Raw genomic sequence first — 19,492 nt, forward strand, 5'->3', positions numbered from 1 at the left:
GTCCTCGCCGCTCTGACCTCCGTTTAACCCGGCACGGTCGGGCATCCCGGCTTTGTCTCCATTCACGCCATGGCCAATACTCGCGCGTTCCTGGAGGTGAAGTGAGTGATGTTCAATTAATCTGTGTTCTAAGGGGTATCAGAAAGTCAATAGGTTAATTTTAAGCGAGGTGAATAGTAAGTGGCAGAGGGAAAAGATCCCCTGTGCGTCTGTGAGCAGCAGCTGAGGCTTGGAGGTGAGGGAACGCGAAGTTCTCAGAGCGCCGTGATGTGAAACCGCTGCTCAGAGGCTGCTCCTGCTCTTTGCTGGGCACTTGATGCTTCACTGGTGGCTTCGAGGTGCTTGGCAGACCTGGGCTGAGCTGGGGACGTGGTCCTGTCCCCCTGCTCTGGATGGCTTCATTGATAACGGTGACTAAAGTGAAATGAGATGACCTACTTACAGCTGAGGGACAGATGCCTCGCAAGAATCTGTGCCATCCTCGGAACAGATGTTTGGCTTTTTACCTTTAACACAGAGGTGTTAGATCCTTTAGAACTCAATGGGGCTTTTTTTTTTTTGGTCTTTATTGCCGTCCTTCTGCCATTTGTCGTCACTTTGAGGACCCTCAGAGCTCAAAGGTGGGATTCTGGGGTGGTGCAGGGGAGCAGATAAAGCAGCTTTGACTCGAGAATCTCGGTGCGAGCAGTGGGGGACGTGACCCAACGGTGTCACTGGTGCAAAGCCTTATCAGGCACGGCAGCCATCCCTCCCGACCCTCCCAACCACATCCCCGGCGCTGGTGGCAAGAAGATAAAGCAACCCAATTTACTCCTCAGTGTCTTTATGGTGCCGTTTGATGTAATTAATTGTGGAGTCCCCCCTTCCCCGGCTCAGAAGAAGGTGGCAGCAGGTAACACCAGAGCTGCACAGAGCCCACAGCTGATGGGAGCAGCTCTGCCTCGTTCCCCGGTTAACCCTGAGCCTCCCAGCGCTGAGAGCACCTCCGGGAGGGAAACTGAGGCACGTTCTGCCCGCGGGACCCGCGGAGGGAAGGGCCGGCTGCTCCTGCCCCGTGCTCTTTAACTCTCCTCAGCAAATTGCATTAGGACGTGACAAATTGGCCCGCGAAGCAGCTAAATGGAGATGACATTTGGAGCGGTTTGCCGGGCAGAGCCTCTGGAGTCGCAGGGAAATAAATGTGTGATTTGCAGGCTCCTCCCGACATCTCCCATTTAGGCACCGCCACGAGGTTTCCAGAACTTACTCAGGGAACTCCTGTTGCAGCCAAATGTGGGAGTCTCGAGCATGCCTGGGAAAGGTTGCCCAAAAGCTAGGGCAGATGTAGGTGCAGACTGTCTCATGCCGTGGGCAGCCGAGATGAGGAGCTGAACTGGGAGAGAAAGCAAAGCCGGTATTTAGAAACTGCGTGAGTGGTGAGGAGCTGAAGGTGGGAAGCTGGGCTGGCTGCTGGGTGCCAGCGTGACGCTCTGCTGGGGGAGCAGGGGCACCTCTGCCCACTGATGGGTGATCCTGGGGTGCAGGGGCACCTCTGCCCACTGATGGGTGATCCTGGGGTGCAGGGGCACCTCTGCTCGTGATTCTGGGGGAGCAGGGGCTCCTCTGCCCACTCATGGATGGTCCTGGGGGTGCAGGGGCACCTTTGTTCCCAGATGGATGATCTCCTGGGGGTGAAGGGGCACTTTTGTTCACTGATGGATGGTTCTGGGGGTGCAGGGGCACCTTTATTCCCAGAGGGATGATCCTGGGGTGCAGAGGCACCTCTGCTCGTGATCCTGGGGTGCAGGGGCACCTCTGCTCGTGATTCTGGGGGAGCAGGGGCACCTCTGCCCACTGATGGGTGATCCTGGGGGAGCAGGGGCACCTCTGTTCCCCGAGGGATGGTCCTGGGGGTGCAGGGGCACCTCTGCCCACCGCGGCTGGTTTGTGGCTCTCGGAGAAGGGACCGCAGCACATCCCAACAGCGACGTGCGCACCTGCCCCTCTCATCCCGCCTCTCGCAGCACATCCGCGGCCGCTCCGACACGGCGGTGATCAAGCTGTTTTAATTGGCCCCTCTGCAGCCTGAACGATAAATATGTAATGGGGGAGAGTGCCCCGCTGCTCCTCACGGCGCTGAGCCTGTCATTTCTGACGGGGCACTGCGTGCTCGCCGCTCTGCCCGTCCCCGCTCGCCTCCAGCCCGTGAAACCGCGCTCCCCCCCCCGCCTTTGGCATCCTTGAAAAGAGCGGGGGAAAAACCTGGAAAAAGATGAACCTGAGCATGCGGTGCTCCTGAGGCAGGCCCCTTCACATTTCTAAACACTCTTGATTATTCAGCTAATCTTTATTTCATGGGCCTGTTACAAGAAACACAAACGGGGGAGAAAGAAGAAGGCGGTGACACATTTAAAATACACAAGAAAAGTGCTGGCAGGAATATAATCGTTCTTCTTCCAGCGATATGAAATATTTATGGGCCTAAGTTGTGGCAAGATCCTCTGCCTCCCCTCCCACCTAACTCCGAAATGTTTTTCCCGGTACAACAGGAACTGGGGGCACCGGGAGTGCTGCCAGCAGTGCCCTGTGCCCCTCTCGGTGTCCGTGCCCAGGGAAGGGAAGGGAAGGGAAGGGAAGGGAAGGGCAGGGCAGGGAAGGGAAAGGCAGGGAAGGGAAGGGAAGGGAAGGGAAGGGAAGGGAAGGGAAGGGAAGGGAAGGGAAGGGAAGGGAAGGGAAGGGAAGGGAAGGGAAGGGAAGGGAAGGGAAGGGAAGGGAAGGGAAGGGAAGGGAAGGGAAGGGAAGGGAAGGGAAGGGAAGGGAAGGGAAGGGAAGGGAAGGGAAGGGAAGGGAAGGGAAGGGAAGGGAAGGGAAGGGAAGGGAAGGGAAGGGAAGGGAAGGGAAGGGAAGGGAAGGGAAGGGAAGGGAAGGGAAGGGAAGGGAAGGGAAGGGAAGGGAAGGGAAGGGAAGGGAAGGGAAGGGAAGGGAAGGGAAGGGAAGGGAAGGGAAGGGAAGGGAAGGGAAGGGAAGGGAAGGGAAGGGAAGGGCGGAGCGCTGGCCGAGCTGCCCGGCTCGAACGGGAGCAGAGCTGTTCCAGTCTGTTAACTCGAAATAATTCAGCAGCGTCCCTTCGGCGTGCTGTGAAAAGCCCCCTTTGAGGTGCCCGTGTTGTGGAGAAGCCGCTGCTCCCTCGGGGCACTCTGCTATTAATTCATTAGATCTGAGGGTTTTTTCTCTCGTCTCCCCCTCTTTTCTCTTCCCCACCCCCCTCCCTGGCAATTCAAACAGTGATGAATGGACAAAAATCCCTCAAGGGAAACATTTTTTCACTTAGTTACAAAGATTTCATGGCTAATTAGAGTAAATGTGGTTTTTAGAGTGTTAATCTCTTAACCAGCTTGGCTGGGAGGCCACCGCCACAACAGCAAAGGGGAGGGCAGGGGGACCAAGGGGGAAAAGGGGCTCCCAACCCTCCGGGCGAGCCACGGGCGGCGGCTGAAGGAGCTGAAGTGGCGGTGGCACCGGAGCATCCCCGGGAGCTCCTCAGCCGGGAGCCCACGAGCCCTTTGTGAGCCGCGGGAACCGAGGGGGAGCGGAGGGCAGAGCCGAGCCCAGAGCCGCTTCTGCAGCGAGAATAAATGGATTTACTGCGGGCTGGTGCCGCCAGGGCCCCGGCCGGGCAGCCTCGGGCTGTGTCCCCCCGTGCTGCTGTGGCACAGGGTGGCCCTGCCACCTCCGCAGCTCTGAGTGCCGCTGGCACACGCGGGACGGGCGGCCCCGTGTCGCCAAAGGTGTTTTGCTGATGGAAATCCTCTCCTTTTGCGGCCGTGAAGGGATTTATCCTCATGCAGTGCAGCGTTTCTCTTTTCTCCGGTTCTCCCCTCCTGCGCTGCCCCCCTGGCACCCACATCTGAGCCCGGTTCGGGAATGGGGAAATGGCAAAAGGGGCAGAGGAGCTGCTGAGCCCAGCACCCACCCACCCCCCAGAGCCGGCACGGGGGTGGGAGCCGGGGGTGGGATGTGGCCTTGAAATTCCTCCTCATCCCACTAGAGGGGATGCTCTGGATCCAGCTGAAATCCGAACGCGAGCGCAGCCGGGAGCGAAGCTGCTTTTCACCCCGGCGGGGCGAGGCTGCTCCAGCAGCGCTTTTTGGGGAAGAGACGCTTCCCCGAGCACACGAGAGCAACACATGTCCGTGCTGGAGCTGAGGCTGCCCCTCCCTGCCGGGCTGCCCCGGGAATTCCGATCCACCGCGATGCTGCAGGGATGGGGTGTGGGAAAGAGGAGCCCTCCCCTCCTTATCAGAGAGAGCCCATCTCATCTTTGTCGCTGTCATCGCAGCTTCTGTTTGGCTGAATCGACCTGGGAGGGAGTGAAAAGCGAGATAAATGTATCCTACTATGAACATTTAATCCAGCTTTGCCTGGGCTAAAATTGCATTCAGAGCTGGAGATAAAAGGCGTCAGAGCCACGTTATAAAGAAGTCCAGATGATCTCGGAAGGCACCGGGAGGGTGAGCCCGGGAGAGCCCTGGCAGGGCTCTGCTGTGCCCGGTGGCAGCCACTGCTGCCCCTCCTTGCCTGGCACTGCCTGGGAGCAGCCCTGCTCCGTGCCAGGGGCACACTCAGCTCTTCCAAGAGCTCAGTTCTTCCAAGAGCTTCCCCTGTGGAAGTTCTGCCACCCACTGCTCCCTGTTCCCAAAACCCTGGGTGCCCAGGGATGACCCCACTGTGCCTGGGCACTTCTCACAGCCCAGGAGAGGCTCTGCAGAGCTCCTGCGTGCCCAGCCACTGCCAGGGGGAGCCTGTTGGAGCCATGCCCAGCCCCGGAGGGGGGTTTGGAGGGTCCCGTCCCAGCCAGGCTTCGCTCTCCGGAGCCAGCTCCGTGCTGTGTTTGCTGTGACAGCAGCTTCCCAGGAGGGAACGTCCCTCGCAGCCCTTTTCCTGCTCCAGCGCCGTTTCCCCACTTCATAAAAGTGAAAGGTGACGTCTGAGTAAATATTGCCCTGACCTCTCACCTCTCCTCCTCCTCCCGCTGCTGCTGCTGCTCCCCAGGGCTCCCCTGCGCTGCCCCGGGGCTGTGCCGGGAGCAGGGGGTTCGGGGTGCTCTGGGGGGCTCTGGGGGGCTCTGGGGGGCTTCATGGGGCTCTGGGGGCTCGGGGCTGGAACACAAGCCCTGTGTCCCAGGGCTGGAGCTGGACAGGAAGGGCAGGGTCCGGCCTGGCTGCGGTCTGTGGCTGTTGGGTCAGCACCCTGAGCTCTGCCTGTGAGTGTGACAGCCACCAGCTCATCCCTGTGTCACAGCCCAGCCGGGTCCTGGGCAGGTCCTGGCAGGAGCCTCTGTGGGAGCCCACAGCAGGAACCATCCCTGTGAGCCTCTGTGGGAGCCCACAGCAGGAACAATCCCTGTGAGCCTCTGTGGGAGCCCACAGCAGGAACCATCCCTGTGACCTCTGTGGGAGCCCACAGCAGGAACCATCCCTGTGAGCCTCTGTGGGAGCCCACACCAGGAACCATCCCTCTGGGGGAGCCCACAGCAGGAACAATCCCTGTGAGCCTCTGTGGGAGCCCACAGCAGGAACCATCCCTGTGAGCCTCTGTGGGACCCACAGCAGGAACCATCCCTGAGTGTTCCCAGAGGGGGCACAGGTAGGGAGAGCTGAGTGCGGCTCCAGCCTCTGCCCCTCTCTGTGACCTGGCAGGGCTCTCCAGGGCTGGACCAGCAGCTCCCAGCTGCCCTGGGCTCGGCCCCTGCGTGGGGATCAGCGGTGGGAATGCTGGGCTGTGTGTGGGGCAGCCCTTGGGGCGCACAGGCAAATCCAGTCCCATTTTCGGCGGGTGGGAGAGCGAGCGTCCTTGGCGAGGCCGTGTGGAAGCAAACTGCTCATTCTCCTCAGCTCCTGTGTGGCTCTGGCAGCGTTTGCACACCAGCAGTTTAACCCCCGCTGTGCCAGGCTCTGGAGCCCATTTCCCTGCCTGGGGAAGGCGCAGGAGAACAGGAAAGCCGTGGGGCAGCGCCGGCTCCTGACGCGCGCCCGGAGGAAGCGCAGCCACCGCCGTCACTCCCTGAGTCAGCGTGGAAGAAGTTCCTCCTGTCATTTCCAGGCTGGGCCAGCCTGGGAACAGATTCCTGCAGGGAGATTTATGTGCAGTTCCTCCTCCGTGGCAGTTCTGCCATCGGCCGGAGCCCGCGGCGATCCCTCGTGTGCGCTGGCCCTACCGGAGGGCAGCGGGCGGCCGGCGAGAGAAGGGCAGAAATCTGGAGGTGTTTTCCAGGTGTTCCTGAATCTCCCTGCTTTGCTTTGTTCACCTGGGAATGAGCTTCCGAAAAGTGAGTTTGTGCTCCGAGCTTTAGAGGTTATTCCTGGACAGTGCTTGAGAGGAGGCTTTGAGTCTTTGGGATTTGCCTGGCGATTTCTGGGCTCTCGGGGTTTGCCTTGGCAGGGTTTTAATCCAGCCCAAAGTGGCCACTTCCCCTCGGAATGGGAGGCTGAGATTCTGGGAACTGGCAGCTGGGAAAGCTGTGGTGAATGTGAGTGTGCTGGTGGCAGGGCTCAGCCCCCCAGGGGATGCTTCTGAAATGCACAATTTCCCATTTTTTGGGGAACATTTACACACAGCAGAACCCAGGGGCTCTGTGCTTGGCCAGGTAGCCACATATGAGGGGTTCACGTGTGGCCAGCTCGTGTGAAGAGCTTTGTTCCCCGTGGCTGGGCAGATTTATTGGTGTCAGAGCAGAGGAGCGGGGAGTTGGCTGCGGAACAGGGATGTTACAGTTCAACTCCATAAAACACGCCGGCTGTCTCCTCTACTCTGTCATTTGCCAAGTCCCCAAAAAGTCGCAGTGACAGGAGCAGAGGATGGAGCTCTGCCCTCATGATCATATTTCCTGTCTTTGCTGGCTTATGTCACCTCCTGGAATGTTATCTGAACAACAACAACAACAAAAAAAAATAGCCTGTGAATTTCCTTTTGATTTTAATGGAAGTGTGAAGAGGTGGGGAGGAAAAGGGAGCGCGCCTGGAGGTTTCCTAACTGCCTCGATTATTCCTGTGCTTCAAATATGCCATTTCACAGGTCTGAAATCTGCTCTGAAGTTAAAACATAGAGCTGTGGAATGGTCTGGGTTGGAAAGGACCTTAAAGATCCCTGCCCTGGAGGTGTCCAAGGCCAGGCAGGACAGGGCAGTGTGCAGGGACAAGTTCTGTGGGACAGGACAAGTTCTGTGGGACAGGACAAGTTCTGTGTGCAGGGACAAGTTCTGTGTGACAGGACAAGTTCTGTGTGCCAGGGACAAGTTCTGTGGGACAGGACAAGTTCTGTGGGACAGGGACAAGTTCTGTGGGACAGGACAAGTTCTGTGTGCCAGGGACAAGTTCTGTGGGACAGGACAAGTTCTGTGTGCCAGGGACAAGTTCTGTGTGCCAGGGACAAGTTCTGTGTGCCAGGGACAAGTTCTGTGGGACAGGACAAGTTCTGTGGGACAGGGACAAGTTCTGTGGGACAGGACAAGTTCTGTGGGACAGAGACAAGCCGGCCCCGTTGGCTCCACCAGATGAATTCCCCAGAGTCGAGGCGGCCACAGTTTGTGCTGGGCTCAGCTCAGCAGTACCAGAACAAACTCCCAGAGAGAAACAAAAGCAGAGGCTCTTGTGAGCACTTCCAAGGGTGTTGTATAATTTGGGTAAAACAAAAACAAAAACAAAAAAAAAAAACCAAACAAAAAATTAAAATATAGATATATAGATGGCACAGCAGAGCAGGTGACAGGGAAGGTGGCACAGGGACAGGCTGTGGTGCCCTGCCAGGCTGGGAGCAGCTGGAGCAGCCCGTGGCCAATCGATTGCCACGCCAGGGGCACAGTGTGGGACACAGCCCGAGCAGAGCAGCAGCTTCCAGGGGGTTTTATGGAATTTTTTCCACCCCCACAGGCAGAAACACGGTGACCCTCCCTGGGTGGGTGCTGCAGCTCCCGAGTCTCCCCTCCTGTCACCCCCATTGTCCCCACAGTGCCGCTGTCTGTGCCCTGCCCTGAGCCACACAGGGACTGGCAGAGCTCCTGATTTTGCTCAGGCTTTTGGGATATCTGATCCATCAAGGTTTCCAGCCCCTCTTTAGCCTCAGAGCTTCTGGCTGATGTCAGATGTGGACGCCAGCAGCTGCTTTCTCCATCTTAGAACCAGCTTGGCTGGAGAGAGAGAAGGTTTTAAATGACAGAGATCCTTAGCAAAGAGACGAGAGTTAGTGTTGAAAATAAAGAAAACAAGACAGCTCGTTTCATCTAAACAGAAGGGTTATTAAACAGGCTTGAATTAATCAGAGATCTGCCAGAGCTCTGAAATTGAAAAGCAGGGCAGAGGAGCAGGGAGCACGCGAGTGTGAAGGAGCCACTTTCTCAAGCAGACATTGATGTCCCAACACTCTGGGAGAGGAGATGATGTTCAGCTGCTGGTGGCACGCAGGGGAGGTGGCTCCAGGCTTTGGGGTCCCTGCCTGGACCTCAGGACAAGAGAAACCCACCTTGGTGCTGATCCTGGGATATAAACGCAGCTCAATGCTGGTCCCAGGAGATAAACCCAGCTTGGTGAGATCCCGGGAGATAAGGCAGGCTTGGTGAGGACCTGCAGGATCTGCAGGATCTCTGGCTAATGGTGTGCCTGGGGACCCATTTCACTTGAAGCTGGGGTTCTTCACTTGCCTTGGAGTGAGGCCAGGAGAAGCTGCTGCTCATTTTCCTCCTGCAGTTCGGTGGCCGCTCTCTGATCCTCCCTCGTGCTGCTCTGCAATATTCTCCTGTAATAAACTGCATCTGGACGTCACCTGGGGACACGGGGCTGGGCTGAGGCTCGGGAGATAAAACTCCCTGCCTTGCCACTGGGACCTTTTGCTTAGCCTTGGGCAAATCATTTCATCGTTTAATCTGCTTGCACCTGAGGTCAGCAGCCATTAAATTCCATTTTGCTGGGAATAAAGCCCATGAATAATCAAGCAATGCTCAGGTGGAGAGGTGGATAAAGCTCAGTCCATCAGGGCTCAGGTAGGAAACCAGAAAAAGCACTTTCTGAGGCACGTAAAACTGACCTAGATTGCCTGCAGGGGTTGTGGATTGTGTTTCGGGGCTCCTTGAGGACTCTTTAGAGAAACAGCAGAGCAGTGATGGCTCCAGCAGCTGGGCCCTGCAGCAGGAGGCTGTGAGGCACTCACAGCTCTCCGTCCAACTCCAACTCTTTCAACATCACCCAAAGCCTGTGACCTGTTTACACAGGTTTGGCTGAGCCCCAGCCTCCCCAAAAACTTGACTGAAGCAGCTTTGAAACTTCTCAAGTGTTGAATTTCCCCGTGGCGTCAGACTCGGAGGCAGCCAGGAGAGGCAGGGTCTGTTCTGCTGTCAGGCTGTGCCCAGCCCCGAGCCTGAACCCGGGCAGTGAGACCCTCCCTGCCCAGCTCCCCTCCCCAGCCAGCTCAGCTCATTTCTGAGCCATCTCACAGAGGAGGTTGAGACAGAGTGAAAATTTAACAGGGTAGAAATCCATTTGGATTGAGGTGCAATGTGCCACTTTGAGCTTGCTAAATGTGCTGTTTACTCTGCTAACTGCAGCCCTAGCAAAACTACCCCAGCTAGGGAAAAAGAACGCAAATTTCCACACTAAAAGATCATTAATTATAATTAATATTAACTTAATTAATTGTAAAGTTTAATTTTTCATCTGCATTTCAAGGTGTCCCATTCCTGTGCCAGGGTGGCTTAGGGATGTCCCTGTGGGGGTGCTGGGTTAAATGTCTCCAGCTGTGAGGCACAGCTGGGTGGCAGCCACAGCTGTGCTGCTGCTTTGGATCTCCCTGGGGATGGGGACAGAGGAGCACGACTTGTCCTGGCCTGTCTGACACACGTGGGACAGTGCCAGGGGTGGCATCCGAAGTGCCGTGTCCTTCTCCTCCAAACTGCAGCTCCAGACTTGGCACTTTCTGGGGTTTTCTGTTCCTCTGGACCCGTTGGGATGTGTGTGCACAGGAGGGAGGTGGAGGGCAGAGCTTTGCACAGTGTGTGCTGTATAAACAAATAGCTGGGCTCCGGACAAATTTTGTGCAGAATTCCTGTGATGTTGTTTGTTATCAGGGAAATGCCTTTTGGTGGCTGGGCTCTGTTCTTCCCCTCCTCTTCCTTGTCCCAGGCCTGGAGGAAGCAATAATCACAATGCTGTGCTTTGCCCTCTTAACTCTTTCTCAGAACGCTGCCGAGGCTGTGGAATGCCAGCCCTGGGAATGAGCAGCTCCAGGAAGGGGGGACAGAGCCCCTGGCACAGCCCCTGGCACGGCTCCTGGCACAGCCCCTGGCACGGCTCCTGGCACGGCTCCTGGCACGGGTCCTGGCCTGGCTGCCAGCACAGAGCAGGGACAGGCAGCCCAGGGCGGCCAGAAAGGTGGATTTTGCTCCAAAACCCAAAGGGTTCAGCCTGTGTCTTAGGAAAAGCTTGTTATTTGTCATCCCTGTGGGGAAACCTCTGGAGGAGCCTTGGAGCTGGCCCCAGGTTCCTCACTGGTGATTTACAACTTGTTCTTATTGTTGTTGGAGTGAAAATATCAAATAAAAAAGGCCAAGAGGAGGTGGTAGGAGCCATCCTCATGGATGGAATTACAGAATTCCAGTTCTCCACACCAAGTAACAGAATTCCAGTTCTCCACACCAAGTAACAGAATTCCAGTTCTCCACACCAAGTAACAGAATTCCAGTTCTCCACACCAAGTAACAGAATTCCAGGTCTCCACACCAAGTAACAGAATTCCAGTCTCCAGCATCTGTTCTCCCACTTGCCACAAGGAAAGGGCCAAACCCGGGGCTTTTCCCTCATTCCCAGATCCCAAATGGAGCCAGAGGGAGGGGAAAGGCTCAGGCTGCTGCAAGGCTGAGGTTCTTCCAGAGGGTTGGTTCTGACTTTGGGGTCATAATGTGCAGCCTGCCCTCCTGGTGACCCTTTGGGCAGTGCTGGGGGGGATGTGACAGCCTGGTGACCCTTTGGGCAGTGCTGGGGGGGATGTGACAGCCTGGTGACCCTTTGGGCAGTGCTGGGGGGGATGTCACAGCCTGGTGACCCTCAGGGAGGGCAGCGCTGCTGTCCCCACTCCCAGCCATGAATCTTACAGGGCTCTGAACAGCAAAAAGGGCAGAACCACCCCCAGCTTCCAGAGCAATCCCAGCCCCCCTGCCCCTCCTGGCTCTGCCATTCTTCACAAGGGTCTGTTCAGCCCCCACAAAGCCAGCGTGGGATTTATGGCCCAATCTGTTCCCCCCCTGCGGGTGCCTGGGGACCCTGGTGGCCTCTGGGCAGGGGGAGGCACAGGGACAGAAAAAAGGACAGGCAGGAAAAAGCTCGTGGGGCTGGGAGGGTGGGGGTGAGGGGATGGGTGAGGATGTGGGGTCAGTGAGGCACTGGGGAGCTTTGCTGTGTCCTGGGGGTGCTGGGGCACATCCAGAGGGGTGAAACACCCCAGGAAAGAGGAGCTGAGGGGGCAGGGGTGGTGGGTGAGGGCCCAGCAGCGCTGAGTGTAAATCACTGCTCACCAGAGAAAAGCCCCGGCCACCACCAGGCAAACACAGCTGCCACACTGGTGACATCAGAATTGTGCCTTTGAGCCGTCATTTGCCACAGGAAATTCTCTTGTTTTGGCTTTAATTTTCTCTTTTTTTTCCTTTCTTTTTTTTTTTTTTTTTTTTGTTTTTTTTTTTTGGTTTTTTTTTTTTTTTTTTTTGGGTCTGCACAAAATGCCGCTAATGACAAACTGTGGTGCCCGTGAGTGAGTGACAGCTGAAATGAGAGAAATGACTAATGGTGCCTCCTGAAGCCCTGTCGCATGGAGATTAAATGAGCCCTTTTTTCTTCCCCCCTCAATGAGAATCATGGGCATTTGAATAATAATATTATAGTCTCCATTAGGATGACAGTGGGGGAAAAAATCGGCTCAGACCTGTGATTATTCCTTCAATCTAATAATTATTTAAATACCAGATAACTCCTTTCAGCCTAATTGAGGCCTTTCAGCTGCTTGGGTTTATATTGTGTCCCTGAATTTACTCTCTCTTTCACCTTGCGTTACTAATAGCTGCAGATTGCTTCTGAGGCTGTATTTTAAAACTCTCTTCAGGAAAAAAAAAAAAAAAAAAAGAAAGAAAGAAAGAGAGAGAAAATTGATGATCAAATGGTATTAAGGATCAGAGTTAAAATCACCCGTTCTGCTGGTGTTTAACTCCCCAGGTGTTTGGCCTCCTCCACAGGGATGGTTTGGGTTGGAAGGGATCTCAAAGCTCATCCAGTTCCACCCCCTGCCATGGGCAGGGACTCCTTCCACCATCCCAGGTTGCTCCAAACCTGGCCTTGGAGACTTCAGGGATGTGGCAGCCACAGCTGGAGCCAAGGATTCCTCCCCAAAATCCCAGCTCAGCCTCACAGGGTTCCTCTGGCTGCTCAGTGTCTGCTCTGCTGAGCTCTGCCCAACCCTGCACCCGAGGACAGGACACGGACCCAGGGATGGCAGCTCACGGCCAGTCTGGCATGTTCAGATCATGTTTGAAGGGCAGATTCTCCTTGCTGGGTGATGTCTCTTGCACTCAGACACCTCTGTGGTCATGTCAAGCAAGCTGCTCTAGGCTGGTGGTCTCCCTGCTGCAGGCAGGGTTTGGTGGTGGATCTAACCTTGTGCTCCCACCTTGGTGGCAGATGCTTTTTGGCAGGAAAGTACCTTGTGAAGGAGTTCCTGCCTAAAAAGTACCTGCTTGAGAGGCACTTCTGGCTCTGGGGAGGGTCTGAGGGGAGATGGCACCACCTTCAGTGTGTTTGTGCTCCATGAACTTGCCTGCTTCTTCCTCAGGTTCCCAAATTAAATCAGAGAGGGTTTTAAGGTAAAGAACAGCTCTAATTTCCTCTGCTGCTCCCAGCAACACACCCTGCAGGAGACATCCTCTCAGCCAAGATTGCAGATGGATGGCTGGGGCTGCGAGCCGCAGGCTTTGTCTTGGGCTGGAGCTGATTCTCCCTCCCTGTCTGAGCAGAGCATGTTCTAAACAGCCAAACCCCACCACAAATCAAGATGCAGGGGCTGAAACAAGTGGCAAAACATCGAGCCTGAACTGTTCTCCACTAAGTTGTGGACTTGCTCAATTCTCACTGTGCTTAGAGACATCCTCCCTTTATCTCAAGGACTGTGTAATTAGAAAGACTCCTTTGAATTTTATCTGCAGGGCACAGGGGATCTAATCCTTCGCTCTGGGTGGCTCTTGTCTCCACAGAACCATGTGAGGGACATTGCTGGGGCTCAGGACACGCGCGGGGGACGCGGAGTTTGCCTTTCCCAGGATGGATCAGAGGAGGAACTGGCCTCGGGTACTGGACTCTGATGGCTGGTCAGTGGCTCTGCTCTGCCTCTTCCTGGCCTCGCTCTCCCGGAACGTGTCCAGCAATGCCTCGTTCAACACTTTCCACTCGGAGCACCGGGACTGGACGTTCAACCACCTGGCGGTGCACCGGGGCACCGGGGCCGTCTACGTGGGGGCCATCAACAGGGTGTACAAGCTTTCGGGCAACCTGACCATCCTGGTGGCTCACAAAACCGGTCCCGAGGAGGACAACAAATCCTGCTACCCGCCCCTCATCGTGCAGCCCTGCGGCGAGGTCCTCACGCTCACCAACAACGTCAACAAGCTGCTCATCATCGACTACTCCGAGAACCGGCTGCTGGCCTGCGGCAGCCTCTACCAGGGCGTCTGCAAGCTGCTGCGCCTCGACGACCTCTTCATCCTGGTGGAGCCCTCGCACAAGAAGGAGCATTACCTGTCCAGCGTCAACAAGACGGGCACCATGTACGGGGTGATCGTGCGCTCCGAGGGCGAGGACGGGAAGCTGTTCATCGGCACGGCGGTGGATGGCAAGCAGGATTACTTCCCCACCCTCTCCAGCCGCAAGCTGCCCCGCGACCCGGAGTCCTCGGCCATGCTGGATTACGAGCTCCACAGCGACTTTGTTTCGTCCCTCATCAAAATCCCCTCGGACACGCTGGCCTTGGTTTCGCACTTCGACATCTTTTATATCTACGGCTTCGCCAGCGGCAACTTCGTCTATTTTCTGACGGTGCAGCCAGAGACCCCCGAGGGCGTCTCCATCAACTCCGCCAGCGACCTCTTCTACACCTCCCGCATCGTCCGCCTGTGCAAGGACGACCCCAAGTTCCACTCGTATGTGTCCCTGCCCTTCGGCTGCGTCAAGGGCGACACGGAGTACCGGCTGCTGCAGGCTGCCTACCTGTCCAAGCCGGGGGAGGTGTTGGCCAGGGCCCTCAACATCACGGCGCAGGAGGACGTGCTCTTTGCCATCTTCTCCAAGGGGCAGAAGCAGTACCACCACCCCCCCGACGACTCCGCGCTCTGCGCCTTCCCCATCCGCACCGTCAACGCCCACATCAAGGAGCGCCTGCAGTCCTGCTACCAGGGCGAGGGCAACCTGGAGCTCAACTGGCTGCTGGGGAAGGATGTGCAGTGCACCAAAGCGGTAAGGATGCGCTGGCTGTTGGCTGTGGGAGCCCTCGAGAGCCGGGTTCAATCCCTGCCCCGATGGAACGCAAGTTTGCAGAGTAGGATCAGTCTGTCTGTGCCTCAGTTTCCCTAAATTTAGAGCACTCTTTGCCTTTAATCCATGCTCTCATCCTGCAGTGAGATGACAATGAGGGAAGGGATGGTGTTAAGTCAGAATAAAGGTGTGCAGCTTCCTGGGAACTCCCAACCCGGGGCTCTGGAAGCCGCAGGAACCCTGGGGAAGGTGGCTGGAGCTGGCAGGGGTAACACATTGGTGGCCCTCACCTCCACACCACCCGAGTGTGTGGGGCCGCTCTGGGCTCTGTTTCACTCACAGCTGCCCCAAACCTTGTCTTTCCAGCCAGTCCCCATCGATGACAACTTCTGCGGGCTGGACATCAACCAGCCCCTGGGCGGCTCGGTGCCCGTGGACGGCGTGACGCTCTTCACCTCCAGCCGCGACCGCATGACCTCCGTGGCTTCCTACGTCTACAACGGCTACAGCGTGGTCTTCGTGGGCACCAAGACGGGCAGGCTGAAGAAGGTAAGGCCTGTGCGTGGCTGAGGAGAGCCGGGAGCTGGTTTGTCTCTCCCGGGATGCTCTGAGCGCCTCACGGGTGCTGCGCCTTGCGGGCGTTTCCCAGCGGGAATCTGGGAGCGCAGCAGGAGTGGAAATCGCAGGGTTTGGGTCACGGCTGGTGTTGGAGAGGTGGAGTGCAGCCCTCAGGGTTGTTAGAGTGGTTCGTTTTGGAGTGCCAGGTTTTGGGAAAGGTGAAGTTGAAGCTGCTGCAGGACGGCCCTGGGGAAGGAACCAAAGGAGGTCAGATGGAAGTCTTGCAATAGTTTTGTTTCCCGGCAGTCCTTCTGCAACTGCTGCAGAAGACTGAGTTACAAAGCCTTTGGAGCTGCTGGTGCTGGCAGGATTTTGGTCATGGAGAGACAGGAAAGGGCTCATGTGGCTGCTTTTGGAACCAAGCCTCAGGGCAGAGTCCTGCTGCCTCCCTGTGCCTCTTCCTCCTGCTGGAACATTCCTTGTCCTCTGTTGGTGAGAGCCACAGCATGTTTCTGGGTTGGAAGGGACGTGGGCAAGGACACTTCCACTAGCCCAGGCTGCTTCAAGCCCTGTCCAACATGATCTTGAATGACTTTTAGGCCTTTGAAGCCCAGCTGGGATTTCCCCACTTCTGAGTCACAAAATCACAGAATTTTCTGAGCTGGACGGGAACTCTCTGAGGAGTTTTGTATTTAAAATAAGTATTTAAAATAAACAGAGGTGTGTGAGAGCCCTTGTTGGCCTTTGGAGCTGGAGCTGCAGCTGGAAGCCAGCTCAGCAGTGGGTCTGATCCAGCTCCAGCAAAAGCAGCCTTGGAGCTGCTGCTCTGGCAAGCTGAGACCCTTCCAATTAACCTCAGCTCTAAATGACAGCATTAGGTGAACCTGTTAAACGCAGCCCCTGCTCCTTCCTGCCAGGGAAAGAGTTAACAAATGTAATCAACAGCAGGCTGTTAATTTTTGGAGTCCTTAAGCAGCAGGGAATTTCTTCCTCATCTATCCAGGAAGATACAAGGACAGGCAGATACTACACTTGAATGTCGGCATCATTTTAATTACATCAGTTCATTAATATTCATTCAGCACTTTACAAGTGCTGAGTAGTAGTAAATTAGGTGCCTCCCTGGTGCCTCTCGAGTGTCAGTGGGGCAATTTTGAACGTGGGGGAGAGGGAGCTTGTGAAGCAGAGCCCTCCACTTCCCTGCTTCCGTGCCTGGCACTGGGGAGAGACGGGGGTTTTTTTAGCTAAATGGAAGGAAGAGGAGCCCTCAGCACATCCCAAATGCTTGTGCCAAGCCTGGAGCGTGGGATGCAGCCTGAGATGCAGCAGGGATGCAGCCTGGGATGCAGGCTGGGATGCAACCTGGGATGCAGCCTGAGATGCAGCAGGGATGCAGCAGGGATGCAGCAGGGATGCAGCAGGGATGCAGGCTGGGATGCAGCCTGGTGCTCATTCTGTGCAGGGTTTGGGGACAGGGGAGGCTCCTCATTCAGCCACGAGCCTGTGCCTGCACACGAGGCATTTTCGGGTTGTTCCATGAATGATGAAGGATTACAGGAGCAGCAGTCTCTCCAGCAGGGTTTAATTCCTGGTGCCAGCCCACACTGGACACTTTCTGATGCAAAGTTAATCTGTCCATGCTCCGCTGTCCAGAGGGAGGGCTGTGCAATCCTTCACCTGCAATCCTTCATCTGCTGGATGACAACTGGCCCATTTCTGAAGTAAATTCATCCCAGACATTCACTGCAGCCAGTTTTTCATGGCACCTGCCCTGATTTAACAGCAGAGCTGCCTGCAGCTGACGGGATCCATCCCCCCTGTAATTAACTGGAACATTCCTGGTCCCGTCCTGCCCTGTGTGGGGCTGAGGATGTTGCTGTTCTCCCTCTCCCAGCTCTGTCTACACCTTGAGCAGGTTTCCCCTCATTTGACACGTGGGATTATCTTTTCCACGGCCTGAGGGAGCCCAGGTGAGGCGTAGGAAGCAGCTCTGCACCGAGCTGAGGGGCTCTGGCTGCAGAGGAGGCGAGACCCAGGGGAAGTTAACAGGTTGTCTCTGGATTTCGCGCCTGTTCCAAGATAACCAGACGTGTCTGGAAGTCAGCGAGTGCTCAGGATGCTCAGGACTCTCTCCTTATCTCTCCTTCCCCATCTGTGAATGATGGTGGGAACGTTCAGCACCTCTGTAAGTGCCAGGGATTTGTACAGACGCCTTTTCCACCTGATCTCCTCCGTGTCCTCCTCCATCTCAGATCTACCCCCACAATTAATGTCTGAAAGCTTTGTCACACCTCTTCCCTCGCCCACAGCTGTTGATTTCCTTTGGAAACAAGCTGCTGGCTCCGTCTGGGCTTTCGGGGAAGGCATTTTTGTGTAGCTGCAGGAAAGTCGGGGAGATGGCTCCGAAACCTTTCAGATTTGCCTGTGCTCCCCAGTGAGAATTCCCTACTGGAAACACTGGGTTGTCTCTCTGCTCCTGTGCCTTGAGCTCTTCACCTCACTGCTCCTGCCACACTCCCAGCTCCGGCTGGTTCTGCTCCCCAGGGATTGTCTCAGGGTGGGTGAGGAGCAAACGCTGCTGATGCTGCGGCCCTTTGGCTGGAGCACGGTTAGGTGGGATGGAATTCTCCCTCCTGCTCTCCTTCCAAAGCCCCTCAGCCTCCTGGCTGTGGGAAGGAGGGGAAAGGGGCCCATGTTGGAGACACAACCATTCAGAATCGGGGATTCCTCCAATAAAACCATTTCCATCAAACAAAATGAGAAGGGACATTAATGCAACAGTTAACAGCAACTAAGTGCTGGGGGGAGATGTGTCAGCTTGCTTGTTCTGTTTATGGGCTCCATACAATTCTATCAATATTGATGTGTGATGCCTTTGATTTTGACACTAATCATTGCCATGAATTAAATTTGCAGCCATATAATTAGAACTGCTATTAATAGGGCCTCAAGCTAAGCACTGCTGTGCTAGTTGGCTTTTTCCTGATGGAAAACGGCATCCACAGAACTCAGCTAATGGGGAGTGCCCGGGAGGTGCTGAGCCTGACGTGGAAATTGCACTGGCTGTGCTTAGAGGGGCTCCTCTGGAAGGCAGAGGAGGTTTCTGGCGAGGCTCTGGCTCAGAGGTTTCCCAGGAATTCCACCGGAGCTGCCCTTAAACTTCCCAGTGGTTTGCTGTCCTTGGGATCCACAGCCTCGTGGGAGAGAGGAGGATTGAGGGGGAAAAGAGGAGGCCTCAGCGTGCAGGGCTGTTACTGCTGGGTTTCCATTCCACCTCCCCTTCCCCGTGCCAATCCTCCCATCTGCTGCCCTGCCCCAGCAGAGCCGTGTCAGCCCCGTGTCCCTGCGCACGCCTGCTTCCACCTCATCAGCCGAGCTCAGGGCTGGCATGGCAGCAAGGCTCACCACGAAAAATCAATCTTGTATTTCATCCCGAGAGGTCTGTTTCTTATTAGGTCTAATAAATCAGTGAAGTGCCCTTCATTCAGCTTGTCAATGCAGGACATTGTTTGTGATCAAGAATAAATAAATGTCTCTGCTCTGTCTGCCAGTCGCCGTCTAGGTATTATTTTTCCATCATGTTGTTTATGCTGGCTGTAGGAAAAATGCAGTTCCTGCAGCCTTGCCTGCCTCCCCACGAGCTGGGAATGCTCCTGGGTGGTAGAGGCGAGGGAAAAGCTGGAACAGTGACGTTGTGCCTGGGTTTCAGCCAGCGCTGAGTTGCTCAGTGGTGATAAGGTTTTAATTTGTGTGCCTGGAGAAGTGGAGGTGTTGCAGTGCTGCAGGCAAGGGCCCAGGTGTGGTTATTTCAGGTGCCCTGAGGTGAAGGATAAAGTGTGTGAATAAAATCACCCCCAGATCTCCTGGAAAAGGGGTGATCACCCCCAGATCTCCTGGAAAAGGGGTGTCACACGTTGTCCTGGCCACCTGTGATGCTGTCCCAAGGGTGCTGGACGTGCCTCAAATCCCTTCTGGGCTGTGAGGTCACTCCAGAGAGCTGCTCAGGGTCTGCCTGCAGGAGTGCCACGGAGAAATGCACCCTGCTGGCACTCTCTTGGTGATGGGAACACACTCCTGCCACCTGCAGAATTCCCAAACTCTGTCCTTGCTCCCCCATTTTCCAAGGCACAGCCACGAGTGGTTGGATTGCGCCGCCAGAGGAGCGGAGAACTTTTAAGTGCCTTGTTACGTCTTGGGACGTGAGAGTTTTATTCAGCTTGGCTGATTTAATTTGTTCCATTAGTGGGAATAAAGGAGGTCTTTCACAATGAAATATATATGTCCGAACCTGTCCTTAGATGACTTCATTTTCTGGGTGCTTATCTCATCCCGGTGATTTATCCTTCATTATCGCCCCCGCACGCGCATCCCGCGACACTTCGGGAAAAACTCAGTTGCATCAG

General features: G+C 55.8%; 1 protein-coding gene across 5 annotated transcripts in view; it reads left to right on the plus strand.

Moving 5' to 3' along the window:
* The window catches only part of PLXNA2 (plexin A2), a 124,014-nt gene that overhangs the window by 1,051 nt on the left and 103,471 nt on the right, over window positions 1-19,492 (plus strand). For 3 of the 5 annotated variants that reach the window (XM_072918931.1, XM_030291772.4, XM_072918932.1), the window contains exons 2-3: window positions 13,259-14,513; window positions 14,898-15,080. In XM_072918931.1, coding sequence (XP_072775032.1) covers window positions 13,326-14,513; window positions 14,898-15,080 — 1,371 coding nt within the window. In that variant the 5' untranslated portion in view covers window positions 13,259-13,325. Of the gene's footprint in view, window positions 1-6,201; window positions 6,308-13,210; window positions 14,514-14,897; window positions 15,081-19,492 lie in introns of those variants that run through there. The other 2 variants (XM_072918930.1, XM_072918929.1) reach the window with 2 other exon arrangements.

Source organism: Taeniopygia guttata, chromosome 26 (genome assembly GCF_048771995.1).
Source record: "Taeniopygia guttata chromosome 26, bTaeGut7.mat, whole genome shotgun sequence".
Taxonomy (NCBI): domain Eukaryota; kingdom Metazoa; phylum Chordata; class Aves; order Passeriformes; family Estrildidae; genus Taeniopygia; species Taeniopygia guttata.